The following is a 21,065-nucleotide window of genomic DNA, read 5'->3' on the forward strand; positions in this document are numbered from 1 at the left end:
TTGCTTCCCAAGTCCTAATTCAGTCCCAGTTCCTGTCTAACAACCATGACTTGTGAGAAGTAGTGTCTGTTGGTAGGATGTTCATCTAGTCTTGCATTCATGCCATAGAATGCTGATTGGCAGACACATACACAAGAAAAAATATCTAGTTTTGTACAGACCATTATACAGCTTTACTACTAATAGGTACATACTTTCCCTTAGAAAAGGGAAAAACCTCCACCTCTGGAGGATAAGACCAGCAAGCCTGTGGGCAGAGACTGATGCTGGAGGACAGCTAGATGTCACTTGAGGACACAAGAGAGACTTCAACATGCAGAAAAATTCAGACAGTATTTACTGCAGAATTAAATATCCTGTCCTAAAACTATTTCAGTCTCCCTAACTGCACATTCACTACCACACTTGCTCAGATAAACATGGGCGCTCGCTTTGAAATGAACAAAAACATCAGTTCCCTGCTGGAAACAACAGGAAAAATGTCCTTAGTGTTGTTCCTTAAATATTTCTTAAGGACAGTTTGCAGAAGGGAGAGAACACCCTGAACATCTCCCTCTGCCTAAATACCCTTTCCCCCTTTACTAAATAAGAGTCTTCTGAAAGCCACAGCTCCTGTAACTTTAAACCTGGGCTGAGATCATCATTTTAGTACTGACCAAACAGAGTGCAGAGGGCGGGCCTGGCCCTTTGAGGACCACCTTAGGCATGCTCCCACCCCTTTGCTAAAGCAAATAATGCTGACTCCACTCAGCTGTCTTTAGTTGTATAGTTATCATCTGGGAAAACCTTCCCCCTCTAGACTGCAGCAGTTAAAGGAATATTTGGAATACCAAAGAATTTTTTGCAGTGATTTCTTTTTGTGATCTCAGTTCTCCAAAGATTGACCTGAATTTGAATCCATCTCACCTCAGGATTGGAAAACTGTTTTCAAAGCAGATCAAAGATGTTTATTGTGATCAAAGTTCAATTCTTCATCTTCGTTCTAGGGACAGTACCTTTCATAGCACTTGCTGAAGAAGGTAAGAAGAAATGTTGGTTACAATGATTTCCAGTTATTTCCTGTAATGTAACAGTTTGTGTCCTTACTCATAGCCAATAGAGTTGCTCTGTCCTGTTTATGAAACTTTCTTTCAAATCCTTAAGCTTCTCTTTGGCATCTACTATGGCTGTAATTGGGAAAGAAACACATCCAAAGTTTTCAGATGAGTTATGCTCTATTACAAAAGAATTTTCTGTGTGTCTGTGTAAAGGAAGAAGGGTACAAGCAGACAGGGAAGGCACAGCATCAGCCCTTGGAATGTCTGTAGTTTCACTGTATATATGCAAAGACAACTACAAGCAATAATTTAGTGGTAACTGATATTTAGGTGGTGAAACTCTGTGACAGTAACTTATAAATCTTTCCATTCAAGAGTTTAGCTTCAGTACTTTGAGGCACTACAACAGCTTAGAATTTGAGCCTTGTGCACGATTTTGGTAATACTAACTTAGCTGCAAGCAATGTATACAAGCGAGAGAAACCAGGAAGAATTATTACGCAAGATGGATTTGAAGAGCATTATGTATCTACTCAGAAAGTTTATTTGGCAAACTATTTATTTATAATTTTTTAAGAAAAATAAACCACACACTTTAAGGTAAAACAGATTAAGTCTTTTTACAGCTAAAGAAGAGTCTGATTAATAGTAAATCAGAATTAACCTGAGCAGTACTTGATTCCAGGAATTTTGCATTCAAAAAACCACACTCTTTCTGCGTGGTACTTGACTCATTATGAATGAATTGGCCATGAGACAACGTGCCTGATGTGTGAGGTATGTGCAAACAGAAAGTACGCCTGCAGTGGTAAAATACAGCTGCTGTTGCTATGGAACATGTCCCAAGTCCTAGTGCTCTGAAACAATAAACAGAGACTCAACCTGCTTGTCTTCCAAAGCATAAATCTACTTGTCTGACTTAGATCTAGGGACCCTAACTGAATGATGTGACCTAATTTTGGCTTGGTGTCAGTCTGTATCATTCTGCTGGAATAGTGGGGCTATACCAATATACAGGATGTGCGAATGTTGGCTTGAGACTTCTAATGGTAATTCCAGGTGCTCTGGACTGGATGTCAGAATGTGAGGCTGGAAGCTTGGAGCTGCACTTCAAAATTTCACAGAAAATGTAAAATCCACAGAAATTAGGCAAGTCCCAACTATTCCTTTCTAGGCTTACCGAGCTAGCTTACCTGAAAAAGTATCAGTAGTACCTGGACCAAAGCTTAAAGCCATGAGAAATGAGGAAAAAACATCCCAAATTCATAAAATTCTCTCCAGCAGTTTCTAAGATACCAGAATACCAGATACCTTTTCTTGTAGGAAAAGGTCTTTCATCTTCATTACAGGCTTTTGTGGAATTTTTAAGTATATTTTCTTTCTCTCAACCCTAAGAGAAGGTGCCCAGCAATGCTCAGGTTGAAATCCTGCCAGCCAGAAGAATGTTGAAGTACTTCTTGCGTGCAAGATTCTACCTCTGTTTCCGATAGTTTGCACTGAACTCCACACTTGAATCTCGAACACAGTTCACAGTATTTAAGGCCTTCTGTGTCTGTTTAGGTTTTATGACTTCATGTGGAACAACTCATTTCAGATGACCTCCAAAGGGCACACTAGGAAAATAGACTCCAGGTATAAAATAAGCAAGTCTCAGCTATTTAGCATGTGTATCAGTGCTGTTTACTGATAACCACTAGCAATTACAAGTTAGACTAGACTTAGAATGACAATTTCACCCGGGGCAATCTGTGACTGCACTGATAGTGAAAATACAAGTTTTTACGCTTGTATAATACTCAGGGGAGTGGGTATGTTCAGATACCTGAACCTCAGGCATAGACAATTTGGCCTGAGGGTTTTAAAGGAAAAAAGTCCACAGCCATCCTTCTGTTATATTTGGACACTCTTTTAGGGATTGAGACTGACTCAAGAAAAGCATGCTTGTTTCAATCAGGAAGTGTATTTCCAAAAAGAGTATTGATTCCAAATTCCTCCTTGAACTGCCAAATAAACTGAATTCAGCTGTTGATCCTAGTTTTAAGCATAGCATTTTTCACCCTTCAAATAAGGGATCCACAATCTGAGTAGTTTCATCATTATCTGCTGATGGATAACACTCTATTTGTGTTACCCATTCATGGTTTAAATCCTCACTGAAACAGCCAACTACTTTCTTGTTCTTACAAGCAAGGAGAGCCCTGAGCACTCTATACAAGCTGATGAATCTTTAGACTATTATAGGCTACATATTTCCTATCCAATGATTAGCAGATAATTTTTGTCCTGTGATCCTGTTCAGCACATAAGAACTCAGCCAAACCTTTGCACACAGGATCAGACCAACTCATTTCAATGAGTTGAAATGGAAGTTAACCTGATTCTTTCTGGGCACAGCATTAACCAAACAATTAAAAGCACAAGTGCTTTAGGGAGGTGACATTTCCTAGTCTGAAACCTTTCCCCTGGTGCAGGTATCATTGCAGGGAAGGAGGTGACTCTATTGGCTGTCACATAACATGAACAAAAACTAACGAGATTGTTTAACAAGTTACCACATGTCACTTGAGCTGGGTCAACTGCCCACATGCCTGATCTCACCTAGAGGCAAATATTAGATTAAATCTCCTTATGCAAGTCTCAATTAAACAGGTTTATACTAGGTCACATTACATTATATTTCTGTTGAACTATAAGTAAACACATAGCGTAATTGAGATGAAAAATGTTTATATGGTAAGAGGAAATTGAAGTTTACAGTCAAATATGAAAGACTAAAAAGTATTTTATATTTTTCAAAATCATGAAGACTAGAATTGACAAAATAACAAGAAAGGATTGTTTCAAACAGATCTTGGTTTACTCCAAACACTTCTGAAAACCAAACTGGGTAACTGCTGATAGTACATAAAATGAACCACCAAAATGAACAGTCACATGTGACTCAGAAGAATCAGTTTTGTACTCAGTAAGCATGACAAAGCCTTTCACTCTGCATCTGGCTGCATCATGAATGACGAGTGCACTTGTGCATGTGTTCCCACATAGGCCTCTGGAAAACTACATTAGCATGAGATGACTCTAGCTCTTCATGTCCAATACCCAAAACTTTATTCATCACAAAGAGGAGAAAAACATCTTAATGGATCTCAACTAGTAAGTCCGCAAATTAGTGACTCTGTTTTGCAGTATCTTGGTAAAAGACCAGCAGAGAATAGGTAATATTTGCTTATTCCTCTTCACAGGGAAAGCAAAGAGGCTTCAGAGAGGCTTGCCCATCCCTATCACAAAAGATAGGTTTTGAATCAAAAAGCAAAAGATTTGTATTTAAAAGCTTACAAGTGGACTTTAACTCAGGCTGCACAGTGAAAACTGAAAAAAAAGCACCCAGATTCCCAGCTCCTGTAATTCACCCTTTTCCACTGAACTGATGCATTTACCCAAGATCCAGAACTTGAAAATCATCTGCAGAAACCAGAGGCTGAGAACCTCAAGCATGTTTTAATAGAAAATAAAATGCCAGTAAAGGATAACCGACAGCATTCAGGCTGCTGGGTTCTGAGAGAATCATGCAGTGTTTCTTCCTCATGTCATCTGAGGCAAGCCATACATCCATGCAGACCACAGAAACTACTGTTTGCCCATCTCTAACATATGGTCTGTCTCAGTTGCACGTTCGTTTTGTTGGTTTGTTTGCTTTTTGTGTGGATGTGGTTAGGGACTAAAGGATGGAACCCAAATGCTGCCAAGTCCTACTATTCACTGCATCCTGGATTCATCCTGCGGACAAGGCAGCCTCCAAAAGGGCCTCCTCTAAGTTGTGTGTGCACATACAATACCCTCAGCTTGAATTAGTGACAGGACAAGGGGTAACGGGTTAAAACTTAAACGGGGGAAGTTTAAATTGGATATAAGGAAGAAATTCTTTCCTGTTAGGGTGGTGAGACACTGGAATCGGTTGCCCAGGGAGGTTGTGAGTGCTCCATCCCTGGCGGTGTTCAAGGCCAGGTTGGATGAAGCCTTGGGTGGGATGGTTTAGTGTGAGATGTCCCTGTCCATGGCAGGGGGGTTGGAACTAGATGATCTTGAGGTCCTTTCCAACCCTAACTATTCTATGATTCTATGATTCTATGAATTCATGCTACAGCAAAGCTCCCATGGCTGTGTGGGGCACAACATGCTGCAGAGCATTTCAGAAAGAGATGTAGAATTGAGAGTATAGGTATGCTGGGATGTTCTACAGAGAAACAAATGAGAAACAATGAGTTAAATTTACTGTTGATTTTAACTCACTGTCTCAGAAGCTTGGCCAAGATTCTCAAAGCAAATAGAAGCTGATGCTGAGCACGTTCTCATGTTGCTTTAAGACTTCCTCATGTTTTTTAACATCTTGTATTTGATGGTTACAAACACTACAACATCTATCATAAACCACATCAGAATATTCCTTTGCGAGGGCACAATTCAGCTGTGAACACCATTTCAAGCGAATACCTATTCTCTTAGGAGAGCTTTAGTATTATATGAGATACAGTGAAATCTGTAATGGGGACACACTTCATTCCAAACACATATTAAAGTGGTTTTATGACTGTGAAACCCATTCAAATATTAGTTAGTTTGTTATTAGTTAGTATCAAAGTCAGACTAAACATATTTGAATGGATCTTGCTTGCAGGGTGGCAATATAAGGCAGCTAACCAAAAATGGCTGTGTGAACAAAATGAAAGCCTGACCAGTTTCCCGTTTATTATGCATATTTCAAACAAAACGAGTTAAGAAATGATCATGCAAACAGTCTGCTGGCAGACACAAGGGGTTAGTAACCTTCATCAAGACAGCTGTGAAAGGGCATATGGTTATAGTCTCAGAGTTCGGGAAGGAAGTGATTCAGAGAAAAAAAAAATAGTTTATTACTGTATTAGAGGTATTTTCCTAATTCCTTTCATCTCCATTTAAATATGCCAATATTTGTACACAGATTGTCTGCTTTCTGCTAAACATAGCCTCAGATTTGCTGATCCGTTATACAGTTTTATACTTTCCTCCTTGTCTTAGCTGCGGTGGTCCTTGTCAGCATTGTAGTGATAAATGCAGTGCTCCAGTTTTAGGTGCCACTTACAGAAAGACGCAGAAGAGACTTACATTTGATCACAAGTCCAGTGTTGTTGCCTCAGTCAAACCCTTACTGTTCAGAGAAAACAACAAAGTTGCTAGTAGGACCTCAACCAGGGCAGCAGGGTCATGAGGCAGAAAATACCATAAGAAAGTGGTTTTATCCCACATTCATGGGATAACAACTCTGAATTCAGTGTAATTATCAGGTAAGAAATCAGAGACTGACACAGCAACAATAGTAAAACCATAAATCTTAGAAGATTCACTTCTAGTTCTCTAGTTCTCCAAGGAATACCCCATAATGGAATTAAATATTATTTTCCTTTTCAATGCCCACAGCTCTGTGGTCAATTTTATCATGCACAAGAAAAGCTTAGTAAGTTACCACCACTTCCTCCTGTGGCTTTGTTTCATAGCTTTGGTTGTGGGTCATATACACATCACTGCTCTTCAAGTGCTATTTTCCTTTCTATCTGCCCAGTTAAAATATACTTTTGCTTTTCTGTGCGTATCAAATATGGTCATGTAGAATATTGTAACATTCAGAAGCCATGTGATTTCCTTCAGAAGCAGCAGAGTAGCTGAACCCAGGACATAGTTCTTTGTCACTTGGCACTGTAGAATTCAACTCTGATTTTGTTCCTTTGGCTAAGCCAGTCATAGCAATAGAAACCATCTGTAGTAGGGTGTGGTGACCAAAGAAAATGTTTCTGACAATTCAGCAAAACACTGTCATCGAGAGCTACATGGAATACCTGAACAAAGGCAGCCATACTCTGAAGAAGGCTGAACTAAATCATTTCTTGTGCATCAAGGCCGCTTTTCAGCTGGCAGATATACAATCATGGTATTTTGTCATCCAGCTTCCTTCATTACACAAAGCAAAGCTGTCAGTCTTTGTGAAAGAAAACTGTAGTAAGCATTGCAGGATTCACACAGACAGTACATACTTTCTCCTGAATAAGAAGCCTAGACACTTAAGCATACATCAGGGCATTTCTTTATTATGGCACAATACATTAGTTCAACTACCAGAAGGAATTAACACAAGATATGCCAGTGCTGTGGCCCCAAAGAGAGTAAGGATGCAAAGTGCTCAGGGTACTGCAGATGTTCTGAATAATGCTGGAACCAGAGATACAATGAGATTTTCAGTTTCAATGAAGAACTTCCTTTCTAGAGCCTGAAAATTTTAACTGTCCAAAACCTCAAAATCCAGAAGGTAAAACTCAGGATAAACTATATTATATTCCTCAAGCCCTCAAATTTTCTAAGTGCAAAAAATTCTGTAGCCTGTATTTGACAGCATGAAAATACTTCACACACACAAAGACAACCATATGCTTTTATAAATCCCAGAAAATACTTCAGCAATTACAGAGAAATAATGGAAAACTCCTACCAGAGAAGGCTGGGCTGATGAGGTCGGCTTTGGACCTGACTCTGGAATTTATTTAAATTGAGGAGGAAGCCAAATAACTGACAAAACTGTTTTTGAAAATCACCTTATCAAATCACACAGTTTTGTTCAGCTTCCACAACCATTAATAAAAGTTTCTATTGAACTAGAGCTGAATTGATTCAAATGACAAGATACTGACTCCAAGACTCACTTTGCTCAAATCTGTGAGTGAAGAATACTTCCTCAGAAAGGGAATTCCTGTATCAGGACAAATGCTGAATAAAATGTTGGCAAAACAGGACAGCCAACATGCATGTACACACACAAGTCCTTCAACCTCCACTTGGTCTGTAAGAATTCAGGAAGCAGATAGTAAAAAACATCAGTAAAGTCCAGATGTTAGCTCAGTAATATCTCAAATAGAAGAATGGTATCTCTCAAGTGACCTGTCCCACTAAATTCTTCCCCTTGCTTCTCTAGAGCAGCATTCCCCAAAGCACCTATCTGGCACAGCTGGATAGGATAAAATATGATATCAATAAGATACACATAAAAATAAAGTTGAATTCTAAGCTCAAAGCTTTAGTTTAACAGTTCACTAGCAGATTTTTTTTTTTTTTTTTCCGTTATAAATAACTGAAACTGCTTGTATTTTAATAAGCACAGAGGGGCAATGAGCAATAAAGGTTATTTTGGTTCTTGCTAGAGGGAATCCTTTAAGGTTACCCATTTTTATCTACTGCTCTCTTATCACAGAGATGGAAACATTCTATTTTGAGGGCTTCCTATTTCAAGGACTAAGCTAAAATACCGGCTTACAACTGCCTTTGCCCACTAGCGGCTGGGTTTATTCAGGCCGCCAGGAAAGAAACAAGATCCTACAACATTTTTCATCTTCAGAAGTATCTTTGTTGGGTTTGGAGATACCTGAAAGAAACGCTAATGAACAACAGTTTTACCACTCGCTTTCCAACACAACCACTGTGCTTTGAAAGCAGCCCTACAAGGTTTTCTAGTAAACTGTCATTCCATGCATAACAATGAGCAGTGAGCTCATCTTCCCCTAAGTGGGTCATGGGATGCTTAACCATGGGATGGTTTCAAAGCAGTATTAAACTTTTAAAGGCATCCCATTTTCTCCTGGTGTGAGAAGCTGGCAGCCTGATAGCAGCTGAGGACTTTGAACTGAAACACACCCAGCTGGAACTCTGGCAGAAAGAGATGCAATGATTCATTCACATCTGCAGCAACATATAGCTGCAGACAGAAGAGACCATAATGCTGGTTGGACACAATCACGGCACTGTGAGGCAATGTTTTCATTCACAGCCTCCTTGAAGATCATATCAAGAACATATGGAAAAGCACTACTTAACCCTCTGGCTCTTGCTACACTCACCCACATTAGACAAAACAAACAAAAAACTAAAGCACATACAGCCTTGCATCCTATTTACAGTCTCTCTGACAGCAGCGATATATGTGCCTTGCACTGGGTCGAAGGAAAGACATTTCAAGTCCAATAGTTTCTCTCAATGCCAGTTAAATACTTTTTACTCTATTACAACTTTCTGGGACAAAAAGTTGCATGGTATCAAGTATTCCTTCTTCCAAATGTAGTACACTGCTAAATTACATCCCAGTCTCTCTTTTGGTCAGTTAGCAGTGTCAGCTTCACTACCACCCCCACTGTCTCACCAGAAAAACAAACCTAGAAATACAGTCAGGGCCTATTCCCCAGCAAATCCTGGAGCTCAGCTTTAACACCAAATTATGTGGATTGTACAGGACTGGGATGTGATGACAGAAATCAGTAAGCTTGAGGCATGTAATAGGGGAACCATATTATTCTCGTTTCCCTTTACAGTAAAGAAAAGGCAGCACTACCTAGGGTGACCCAAATCTCAGGTGAGCTGAATTATCTTCTAGATTTATCTTTCCCTACAGACTATGAAGGGAGATAAGAGCAAGCAGACATTTTATTTAGGCCCCTTTAAGAACCTAAAATTAGGCCAGATTATTCTGGGCAACCTTCTTTTATCAATCACTGTACCCAGAGGGCATATGTACTGAAGATTTTCTACATTTCATTCACTGCCAAGAATCTGCAATAACTTTATCACATGAAGAATAATGATTTCATGTTTCTTTGTGACAAACATTCTTTCCACCTTTGCTGTGTGACACTGTCCTACATTTACTGTCAGGTAACTCTCCAGGGCTGAAAGCTACTGGCATGCTGAGAGTATATTCAGAGAAGCTGCTTGCTAATATACGAAGTTAACTTTGTATATATAAAGGAAAAACCCTGGATACAATATTGTACTTTAAAGACACTTACAAAAATATTATAAAGTAGTGCCATATCTTAAAAATGCCCTGATAGGTAGATGGTGGCTAAAGCAACACACCTAAATCAGACCCCTCTATGCTATCTCAACAGAAAATATGCAAGGCTGCTCACCCGGGATATTTCAATCAAAAATGACCAAAACATCCTATTTGTAAGCTAGATGGTAAAAATAACTTACCTTGGCCTGTTCTAGACTTTCCATGGATTAGAAGATGATTTTTGGGAGACTCACTGGCTTAATTAGACCTCATGTTGGCGTAGTATGAATATACTTTCTTCATCTGTTTGTGTCTCAAGTAGTACTCGCGCACCCTTTTGGCTCTTCAAATGAAAGTGCATCTGCATTTGCGTTTATAAAGGTGTAAAAATATAAAAGTCTATTTACTTGGGTAAACCAGGAATCAGAAGGTTAAGTTTAGACCAATGTTTGGGCTCCTGGCAATGGGACAAAGCTCTCAGTCCTACAATGACAGAGACAGATAAAAAAGCATTACTTTGGTTCAAAACTGAGTTTTGGGAGCAAGGAAAAATATTTGCAAGTTTCCAGTAGAATTCAGATGAGAGTTTCAAGCAAAACCAGAGATTGCTTTTTTTCCAACGTCCAATCATTTATCCTCTGTATGAAAAGTTTCCTTTAAAGTGCTCAGTATAATTTTGTTACTTGTTTCAAAACTAAATATTGGCTTTTTCATTTGAAATAACACTTTTATTTTAACCTTCAGTCATCACTGCAATATTTCCTGGCAACAACTTACTTGGACAAACTTTTGCTCCAATTGCTGAAATTAACGTTAGATGCAAAATTTGAATACAGGAAAGAACTTTTCAGAAGTTTAAGGGGTTTTGCCTCCAGTTTTCACTCAGGACAATGGCTATTATTAGCTGTTAGCTTAAATTTAAAACACTGGTATCTGGAGTTAGCAGAAACCCTTATGCCCCAGGCAGCAGCGTAACAGCAGCCTCACCAAGCTTTATAAGCACACTGAATTAGAAACTCCCAAGAGATACCATACTGCAGTAGCATCATACTGTGTATGGTCAGAGTTTTATGAATCAGCAAGAAATTTAAATGATACTTATGTTTAATATTGATATTACCAGTTGTCTTCATACATCCATCTTTCATGTTCTACCTTGTTCCATCTTATTTTTCCTATTGATGAAGTCTGAGGTATTTGTAAAGAAAACATTTTGTAGGTCAAAACTGACATGTCTGTTACGCCAAAGAACATAGGTGACATACACAGGTCTAGAATGAAAAGGGAGACCTTACACTGTTAACACAAAAAAACCCTATTCAGCAAGTAACGTGTTTAACTTAGAAAAAAGCTCTGAATGGATTTGTATAGGAATATTTTCTAAACTACAGCTACACCCATAAACATTAAAGATAGTTCTAAAAATAAACGTTGCAGCTGGGACTGAGCTGAAAAATGGAAAAAAGTTCTTACTGTTTTAGAAAGTGGAAGATGCTTGAAGTAATTTATCAACCACATAAATTAATGCCTAACTTTAGATCTGGAGTAGTTGCTTCCATCCAGAGGGAAGGGGGAAATTTTTCTCTTCTTAGACAACGTGTTTAGTAACCAGTAAGCTTCAAGTTTGTGCCAGGTTTAAGTGATGTGAATTTCACCTCTTTATCCTACAGCTTTGCTCACGAGTATAGCAGAATTCAAAGGCAATCTAAATAATTTTGCAAACCTAAGCACACAGGGAAAGGGAGATGAAACACTACTCAGATCTCATGTTTAACACAATTTCCATGTCATTGTAGGTAGGACATCTGATTACCAAGTAAAATGCTAACTCATTTCCTAAAATTTTATTCAGCAAGCGCAGTTGTAGAGGGAGAAGAAAGTGCAACAACAGATTTCAGAAATTACACAGAACTTGAAGAATCACCAACCCTGGTGAGTATCATTCTGAACAGAGGTCCCTTCAGGGTACCCTGATTTCATATTCCTGGTATTGTCTTGTGTCATTGTCGTGGTTTAAACCCAGCCACACAGCTCATCCACTCACTCCCCCCCCCCCCCCCCCTTTCTCCCACTTTCTTTCCTTCCCCCCCAGCTCCCGGAGGGATGGGGAGGAGAATTGAGAGAATGTAACTCCCACAGGTTGAGATAAGAACAGCTCAGTAACTAAGGTATAACACAAATCACTACTGCTACCATCAATGATAATAATGATAAGATAAAATAACAAGGGAAGAGAATACGGTAGCACTCGCCAAACGAGTCCGACCCCCCCCCCCCCCAGAAGAGAGCCCGTGCCCTTCTGGATAACTCCCAGTTACCTCCCTGGGCATGACGTGCTGTGGTATGGAATACCTCTTTGGCTACCTTGGGTCAGGTGTTCTGTCTCTGCTTCATCCTAGCCTCCCCTTGTCCCTGGCAGAGCATGAGACTCACAGAGTCCTTCGTCAGGGTAAACATTACTTAGCAACAACTAAAAACATCAGTGTTATCAGCTCTGTTCCCAAGCCAATATTCAAAACATAGCGCTGCACCAGCTACTAAGAAGGAGAAAAACTGACTGCTACTGCTAAACCCAGGGCAGTCTTACATTTTCAATAATCATTATAAAGAATAATCTTGAGTTCTAACATAAGAGCTCTAACACCAATATCTTTGTTTTGCAAGCAATCAGGTTGAATGTAATAATGTTGAAAACACTTTTTTTTACAGTAGTTCTGTGCTGTAAAAAGCATTCATAACTGCTTATGTTCTGCCATTTACCTTTAATACAGTATCTTTCCATTAGCTTCAGTGAAACCAAACTGACAAAACTGTAAAAAAGAAAAACAATGAAAAAGGCAGGTCTGCAATATTTTGCAGTGCTGTCCTACACCTTCCATAGTGCTACTGAGAGGTCATCCCACCTTGAGAGCCTCTGGCTGGGAAGACAAATCACCTTGCTTTTCCTGTCACTGTACACAAATCAAAGATGACATATGATAGCTAAGAGATCCTCCAGCTGACAAACCAAGAGATTTAAAATGCTTATTTCATACATACAGACCAAATGCACTGAGGTTTTCTTTTCTCTCTTTCTCCCCCCAAATTCTTGTAGTTGCCCACAAGACTACAGAGTGTAACCAATGTCTTGCAGTTTGGACAACTGATGACCACAGAAAGTGCATTTGCCCCAGCTGAAGACGGTGATAATTCTACTGGTTATGAAGTCAACACAGAAAATGCTGATGGTAAATTCATTCATTTGTTTCATTATATCAAAGTTCTACTGCCACCTACTGAACAATACCTGGAAAATTCAAATACTAAGTTGAAGGTGGTCTCAAAGGTAGCTTTGCTGAAAAGAGATTGCTAAAATTACTCAATAATCACTCTGCATCCTAACTTCATCACAGATGTGTACTGATAATAGGAATGAGTATCTATATTATTCTGTTCACCAGTGGTTGTTCTTGCACTTCACTCTCATACAAGTAAAAAGGGAGACAACACAAGCATCATAATTTCTGCTCTTTCAGTCATATAACAGTACCAACGACTTAGTCTTAAGTCTAACAAATCTCGCTTTAAAGTGGTCAGATGACCCTTTATGAGAAAAGAGGTGGTTTTGTTTCCAGACTAACTTTCTGATAACCAAATGCAAATTCAGCAGTGTCTAAGAAAACTTAACGAAACTATTCTTCATTTAATGTGAACAGTAGTAGCTGTTGCCAACAGATGCTCAGTGTGGACTCTATCTCAAGTACAAGCTCAACAATCAGATTAGAAATACTGGAAGTCAATCAGGTTCACAGATATGTCAGGTTCCCCCATCAGAATACATTAGTGATAAACTCAATCCACATGAATGGCATCTGTCAACCCCACTGCAAGTCAGTTTACTTTTAGCATACAGGCTTTGCTTTGAAACAGTCAAAACAGATCTGGTGGCAATTGGGTTTCTACAAAGTCTTGTAGTAGGTATACTATTTACTGCTTCTCCCCATAGTAGCCCAAACCAATTACCTCTAGACGGCAGCTATGAGCAAGCAATTCTCTCTTTTGCTACCTTCTTTTTGAAGCTTTCAAGTTCTACAGCAGTTTTCTATCCCTCAATAAATCAGACACGTTTGTTTAAAAATTGTACATGCTTTTATCTCCTTTCCCAGCCTGCTTGTCTCTGCTGAGTGTAGACTTCTCAGCTTAGCATTAAATAACAAACTGTTCAGCAGATTTGAATTTTATGTAGAACTTTCAGATGTTTCTAAAAGGATACATGGAAGATTAGGGATTACACACTTGTAACGAATTCAAAGTAGCATCTGTGTTTCATCTGTTTCTGATGAGTTCTCAGCTACAAATTCCGGGATTAGAGAAGTATACTAAACAGATTTGTACAATCTTCCAGACACAAAAGACTACTTAAGGAACTTGAGGATCTTTCAAACTGACAAAAAAGCCTGTACTAACAAAGAGTAGCTCAGCAAATAAAGGTCTGCCTTGCTGTCAGCATATCAGCATAAATTCATCTCAATTAAAATCTTATTTCTGTCTTAATCATTTTATACCAGGTATATCCTTATTGATCTTGATGTGATCACACTTAAGCCTCACTAGGATATATTAGGTCAATCAGTCCCTCAGATTTTAATCTCTGTTACTTCAGAGAGCTCTTTGCATTCATTCTCTCAAGCTTCTCATTTGCTCACTTCTATGGAAAGAACAGCCTATTACACAGCCCTCAAACCACTACACTAGAAGTTTGATAAACTTTTTCCTTGGATAAGTAGATTAGTTTTCCTTGGATATAGCATTAAAAATTGGGATGGAAAACTCCATACAAAGCTGAGCAAGTAATTAAATAATTGTTCTCTTTTTGGCTTTACCAGGTGGACTGAGTGGGGAGCCAGAGAAAACTGAAAAAGGTATGAACAGAAGTAACCCTTGCAAAAACAAGGGAGAACTTAACTGCCAGGTGATACCCTTCAAAAAGCTACTAGTGATGCCCATGCGATACTGAAAAGTTTTGGCAGGAGCCACATGCTGCTCTCTGAACTCTTCCTCTGTTTCACCCCATTGCTGTCTCCACAGCCATATCTCTATGGAGCCCACAGCCCAAAAGCACTTTTATAGGTTACAAAAAGCCTGCTGAACTTACCCAACCTAATTCAGAGTTCACAAGATAAGGGAACTTTCCCCAAAGACTGGGATGCAGCAGAACACTGTCAGTTCTATTAGTAGCCTCCTATCAGTGGTCTCCATCTGAAACATGCTAACATTCCCAATATTCTTTCAGGTGGTCTGGAAACAATTGCACTGGTTGGAATAATTACTGGAGTCATAGTTGCAGTTGGAATCCTTGCAGGAATTATCATTGCTGTTGTAAGGAAGATGTCAGGCAGGTACTCGTAAGTAAATTGTTACTCAGGCTTTTCAAACAAGCACCATCCTCTGAGCAAGGTCACAGGGATTGCTTTGGAAATTTCTAACGCTGTTTTGACACAGTAACTTATTTCATGACCTCACAGCACCAATGTGAGGTGGGTGACCTAAACCCACTTACACACTTCAGAGAAGTTAGTCAGACACTGTGTTCATGCAGTTATAATAGTTATTCAGGTGCATGGGTTTTGGATTATCCCACTGCACAGAGGTAAAATCCAGTATGAAGTATTACAGGACCAACTTCTGGAAGTGCTGGATAACATGTGACACAAGTGATCTCTATCTTATTACTCTGGACATTCGTAGAAGCTGTTTTGGTATCAACAAGATTCACCGGTGCCATGTAAATCTGAAGTGCTTATAAACTCCCAACTAGTAAGAAAACCACACTATATTTCTTGAGTACTATTAATACAGCATTAGGAAAAAGCAAACTATGAACTGGAAAGTGAAATAAGACATACAAGAATAGGGAGTAAAGATCACATAACATTTGGGTAAGTATGAACATAAAACATCTGGGTTTTTGTTCTACAGGCCCTGAAAACAGTTGAAACAAGCAGCCATGCTGTTCTACACCAGAAAAATATAAGTGCTTCTTGTAAGAACTAAAGACTATTCCTGTATCTGTGTGAGAAGATGATCCATGGAAAATATGGTTGAAAAATTCCAGATCTATGGGGATCCCACACAACTCTAGACTCCCACTGACCCAGACTACAGAGTGTGGAATATTTCATAAGGTTTTTACTAGCCAGGAGTTTAGTAGAAGCACAAAATGATTATACAGTAAGAAAAAACCCAGCAGCAATGAGATTTACATCTGAAATGTGATTTGTGGGTAATAAATATATTCTAGCTTTATTTTTAAACACTACCAAAGATTATTTCACATTACATTTTACGCATTAAAAAAAAATCTCCAGAATCTTAAGTGGTTTTGGCTGGTTAAGTGCTTGTGGCGTGTTTATCTATCAAATGATGTATCAAAAAGAAGGGACTGGCTTCAGAGAGAACCAATTATTTACAAGATAGATATTGAAAGCTAAATCTTTCCACTACTGATACAGATTTTCTGCTCTTGATATTCACATTATGTGGCAAAACATGGTAGGCCCAGCTGGAACTGACCTACCAGCTGAAAGCTTGCTCTTCTGACTGCTGCACCAGGAACTTCCTGTCTTCTCCTGCTGCAGAGACATGCAGGGATTGAAATACACATCCTGAATTAAAGGGTGCTTAGAAAATACCCAGTTTTGATGGGTCACTTTAACCAGTTACTCAGCCCACTTTAGAGCTGATACGTAGAAGCTTTTGAATTAGCATATGTATTTTTTTTCCTAACTGTATAGTTGGCTTGTTTGATAACATGTGCAAAACAAGAACAGAATATGTCAGTAAGATATGAAGCATCTTTGGAGTCCACAGCTTTTCTGTGGCACGTTTAGTGCTGCAGTACCTGCATGCACAGAGTTCAGCGCAAAGGCTTTGTATGTCAAGTGATATGGATCATGTTTTCTAAACTTTAAGGCACTTAAGTGTTTGGTGTAAAAATCATGATAAACCAGATGGTCAATAATTGCTAAACATGTCAACTTAACTATATGTGCTTTTGTTTTATTCATGTGCCTTGAACTACCATTTCAAGCTTTGGAAATAAAAATTACAATGTAAACTGTCTTATTTTGCAATGTTTCTTTATTTTATTTTAAATAAAAAAAATAATTGTTCTAAACTTCACTCAATTTTCCTGAATGATTTTGCAGCTTGTCTTATGTGGGTTATTTCTGCTTACAGTCAAAAGCTGCATAAAACTAAAGGACAAATTAATGATACCACTGTACAATGAATGCACTATACACAAACTTGAAACAAGTTTAAGCCTAGTGTGTATCTTAAGTCAGTCCTTTACTAACGTAAGTTGGTATTGGGCATTTTTAAAGTACAAAATTCAAGGGCCAAAGTAGGCTTGAAATAGGTTGAAAAGTTTTCACAACCTCTATGAAAGCCATAAGACCTCAGTTTAACTTGTTTTTTAAAAGCAGCCGTTTAACTTCAGCAACAGGTGATTTTTTCACCTCTGACTCACTGCACTCTGCAGCATACTCATGTAACAAAGTCATGCAGTGAGGGTAAACTTTCAGTTTTGAAAGTTCTGGTACATCAAACGAGTTATCTTCCAAGAAAGCACATCTGAAGTCTTAGAGATGAACATACGAGGTCCCATACCTGAAATACAATTCACACACACCTTCTACTTCCTGCGACTCAGTTCAGTTGAAAAATTAACTTGGCTAGAAAAAGTTTAATTTTTCATATTAGCATCCTTTGCCCCTGTACTTTCAGGTTATAGTACTTAAAGGGGACCAGATTAGTTCAGGTATCTTCTTCCTAAGTGTCCATACATATCACTGTTTTTTCAAAGAGAATTATGACCGAGTTTCACATGACTGTTGTATTTGCTTGTTTGATGTATGTGAATTAGCTAAAAATGCATGTAAACTCATACAAGAGCAGGAAGATTACAGCTTTTTCTTATCATGGCAACATAAAAGAATAGGAATTTCTGTTACTCTAGATTTAACAATTTCTTGTCTGTACTGGAAATTACCCTGTACCATGCGCTCTATGTCTGACCAAATGCATGACTCATGGAGTTATGAATTATTCAGCCACTGGAGAGAACAGCACAGATGTCTCCAGTTTCTTCTGTTGAGTAGGAATTTAACTTCATGATACAAGCATTCTAGAAATACTGACTCAAAAATCCATGCAGAGGTCTATATTCCATACGCAAACTACTGTAACCTTCTGTGACTGAGCTTTTATTGGCTTGTATGATCTATATTCCCACTACTAGTTCAGGACTTCAAAGGTAGGTTAAACATAAGCCATTTTTTTTGGTAGAATCTGCATGGAAGATGGGATCTTTTCTGTTTTTCAAGAAGACACACAGCACATTATCCTAGGGCAAATACTTCTGTAAGCTGAAATGAATGATCAGTACACATGCCTGCAGAACCAAGGCCCAAGGTCAGGAGACTTCCTATACACGAGGACATACGAGGAAACAACAGCTCCATACTTTCAACAGCTGGACAGGTTTGATTTTTATTCACAGGGAACAACAGTAAATATATCAACACTTGCTTTTAACTTAACGCCATTAGTCCTGATCACATTCATTCCTTTATAGTTACTAACAGTAATTTTCCCTTTTGCAGCTTGGCTTGGAGTCATATATGTGGCTCTTCCCAACAGACATGCAGGCACCAGGCTTCCTGTGAGAATGCCAGATGTCACTAAAAAGTATCATAAACATAGTTGTCCCCTTGTGTTTGTGTCTGTGGGGAAGATACACATCAGTATACTATGAAAGCAGTGTGACTTGATGCATCAGTATTTATAATACTTCTAGGCATTCATACAGCAATTCTTACAGGAATTCATGTAAGAAGTTTTTACTAAAAGATCAGAAAATGTCAGAACAACAAATTCAATAAAATTAGCAATAATTAAGTATGAACCAGAAGAATCGCAGATATCGTTACTCCATTCAATTTTCAAAGCATTCATTTATAGTGAAATAGCAATTAAAACATTCAGCAATTGCTTTTAATCTATTTTAAGAGCACTTGCAGTATGCTATTGAAAGTATCCTAACCACATATTATTTCATAAACTACAACCTGCACATTAACATTTGCCAAACTCAAAAGCACTGATACATCATTCACATGAGGATGGCAAGTACCTCTAGTTCAGGAGAGGATGATACACCAATTATGTGACTTGCCAAGGCTTACAACCACAGGTAAGGGAAGAGTCACCAACCCAGAAATCTTTAACCATTAGTCCTGTCACAGGTCCATACTAGTTCACATGAAGCAGTGTTCCATTATGGTTTATTTTAGCATGAACTTTAACATTATTTAGTATCAGACAGCAACAATGGGGAGAAAAACTTACTGAATCTACCAAGAACCTTCAGGTGAGAAATATGCTGTGTTGGTTTTGATCAAAAATCATTCCATTTAAAAACATCTCCACCACCTGAAGTTTTGCACTGTAGATGTTACCGAACCGCTGCAATTCAAAGCTTAAGTTTTAACTGGCCTACACCATGTCTGAAGACACTGTTATACCTATTTGTCAGATTAACCACAGCCATCCTTTACCAGCCAGTTTTTTAATCCTGAAGTATTAATTATAGTGAAGTTCCCAGCATCTACTTTTGTCAGGCAGCTACTGATGGATACAGAAGGTAGTAGTGGATATGTAACTTAACGCTAGGTGCCATAATGAGAAGGCTGAATTAGGGCTTTGTATATTTCTCACAGCTGCAGCATGAAGGCATTTATGTATAAATAAACGCAGCATCACATCAGCCATGTGTCTTTGTCCAAGCCTTGTGGATTTAGGCACTGGACCAAACCCACAGCTCCCCCTGCTCTGCAACAAACAGTTGGACAGCAACACAAAAGTCCCCATTCAATCATACAACTTGGAAGGCTCTTCCAGGCTGGAGAAGTCACATTTTCAGACTCTGGTAAGTGCTAAATTGGCAAGTGTCTTAGCAGGCAAGGAGTGCTGCACATTCCATGCATTTTCAAGGCTGTGATCCATTTCCAGACAGCGGATGGCAAGGATGATTGATTGAGAGCTCAGAACCAAAAGCAAACTGTGCCATCCACAAAAGAAAAGTAGAAAATCGGCGAGGTGAAAGTGGAGAACTGCAGAATGTTGTCTTCAATGAACATTTAATTTTCATTCACATTACCAGAATAAGCTGAAATAAAACAAAGGACTTGCCCACCTGCGGGGGCTATTTCAGATGTGAAGCTACATCAGTAGTAAGATAAAACTTGTATCAGGAGAAAAAATGTTTTGTTCTGACAGATTAGAAGTTTGTCTCAAAAACATTTGCCCAGGGTCCGGCATACACAGGCTCTAATCTTTTCCTGGGCTACACTTCAGGTTAACATAGAACCGCAGACCTAAGTGTCCTCTGGGATCCAACAGCACAAATATAAGGATAAGGAGCCACTCAATTCATCCTGGGCTGCTCCTGCAGCATTAGGGTGTTCCACTGCATAGACATACAATATCCTTGTTTTTATGTGCAATCAGGATCCCTAGAATTATCAAACATTAAGCCTTGAAGTTCACTTAAATGCACTTGGATATGACTGGATATATTTTTCCACAACTGCCCCTAAAATCTTCTGAAATAAGTTCTTTGAAGGATAAAGAAGGCATTTCCTTACATTAAACCACAGCAAATTCTATCCAAGTTGAAATAAAGGAATCCTGGGACAGATGGGTAGAAAAGAACTGCTTGGAGCACCGAAGTCAGATCTTCCCTCTATAGCAAGTGTTGAATGGGTAAGTGCTCACATACAGATTCTTCCAGAAATAATCATTTCCTTTTAAGCTTACTTGTTCCTTAATCTAGAAATCCAGAAGATACACCTCAAATGAAACTCTGGTGTAATGAGAACAGAGCTTTCAATAAAACTGGCTTTTGAAAGATTTCTATGAAGTTCACCACACCTTCCAGCAAACCATACCAATACTGAACTATCCTGCCAGAAAGGTTCAGCTTCTCTAGATACATGTTCCTGAGCCGTGTGCTGGTTCTGCTAGACTAGAGCTGTATCCATTAGCAAACTTCCCACAATATAGTAACTATAGCCCATTAAAAAGTCAGACGGATTTGATTATTTCTGCTGAGTATTTCCTGTTTTTAGACACAAAGT

At 38.8% G+C, this 21,065-nt stretch overlaps 2 protein-coding genes across 12 annotated transcripts in view; one reads left to right on the top strand and one right to left on the bottom strand.

The window, feature by feature from the left end:
* Positions 1 to 21,065, bottom strand: part of LRRC38 (leucine rich repeat containing 38) — a 63,188-nt gene that overhangs the window by 33,468 nt on the left and 8,655 nt on the right. For 3 of the 7 annotated variants that reach the window (XR_010616253.1, XR_010616247.1, XR_010616248.1), the window contains exon 4: positions 18,392 to 19,987. The exons of 1 other annotated variant lie outside the window; for it this stretch is intronic. The gene's annotated coding sequence lies outside the window, so the exon portion shown is untranslated. 3 more of the 7 variants (XR_010616249.1, XR_010616251.1, XR_010616250.1) reach the window with 2 other exon arrangements.
* Positions 733 to 16,986, top strand: PDPN (podoplanin). 5 transcript variants are annotated; one of them, XM_065696251.1, is made up of 6 exons: positions 733 to 1,019; positions 11,738 to 11,817; positions 13,019 to 13,112; positions 14,751 to 14,786; positions 15,158 to 15,269; positions 15,844 to 16,986. In XM_065696251.1, exons 1-6 carry the CDS (start codon positions 944 to 946, stop codon positions 15,848 to 15,850), a joined length of 405 nt encoding a protein of 134 aa, XP_065552323.1. In that variant the 5' UTR covers positions 733 to 943; the 3' UTR covers positions 15,851 to 16,986. The 5 variants fall into 5 exon arrangements, with proteins under 5 accessions (XP_065552323.1, XP_065552319.1, XP_065552322.1 ...); XM_065696247.1 differs by having other exon boundaries at positions 737 to 1,019; positions 12,980 to 13,112; XM_065696250.1 differs by having other exon boundaries at positions 737 to 1,019; positions 12,980 to 13,112; positions 15,158 to 15,263.

This window comes from Lathamus discolor, chromosome 16 (assembly GCF_037157495.1).
Source record: "Lathamus discolor isolate bLatDis1 chromosome 16, bLatDis1.hap1, whole genome shotgun sequence".
Classification (NCBI taxonomy): domain Eukaryota; kingdom Metazoa; phylum Chordata; class Aves; order Psittaciformes; family Psittacidae; genus Lathamus; species Lathamus discolor.

Bases quoted from the DNA above. Each gene is read 5' to 3' on its own strand.
- PDPN (XM_065696247.1), top strand. From the start codon at position 944: ATGTTTATTGTGATCAAAGTTCAATTCTTCATCTTCGTTCTAGGGACA. The intron at 13,113-14,750 runs GTAAATTCATTC...TGGCTTTACCAG, and splicing joins CAACACAGAAAATGCTGATG to GTGGACTGAGTGGGGAGCCA. The intron at 14,787-15,157 runs GTATGAACAGAA...ATATTCTTTCAG, and splicing joins GCCAGAGAAAACTGAAAAAG to GTGGTCTGGAAACAATTGCA.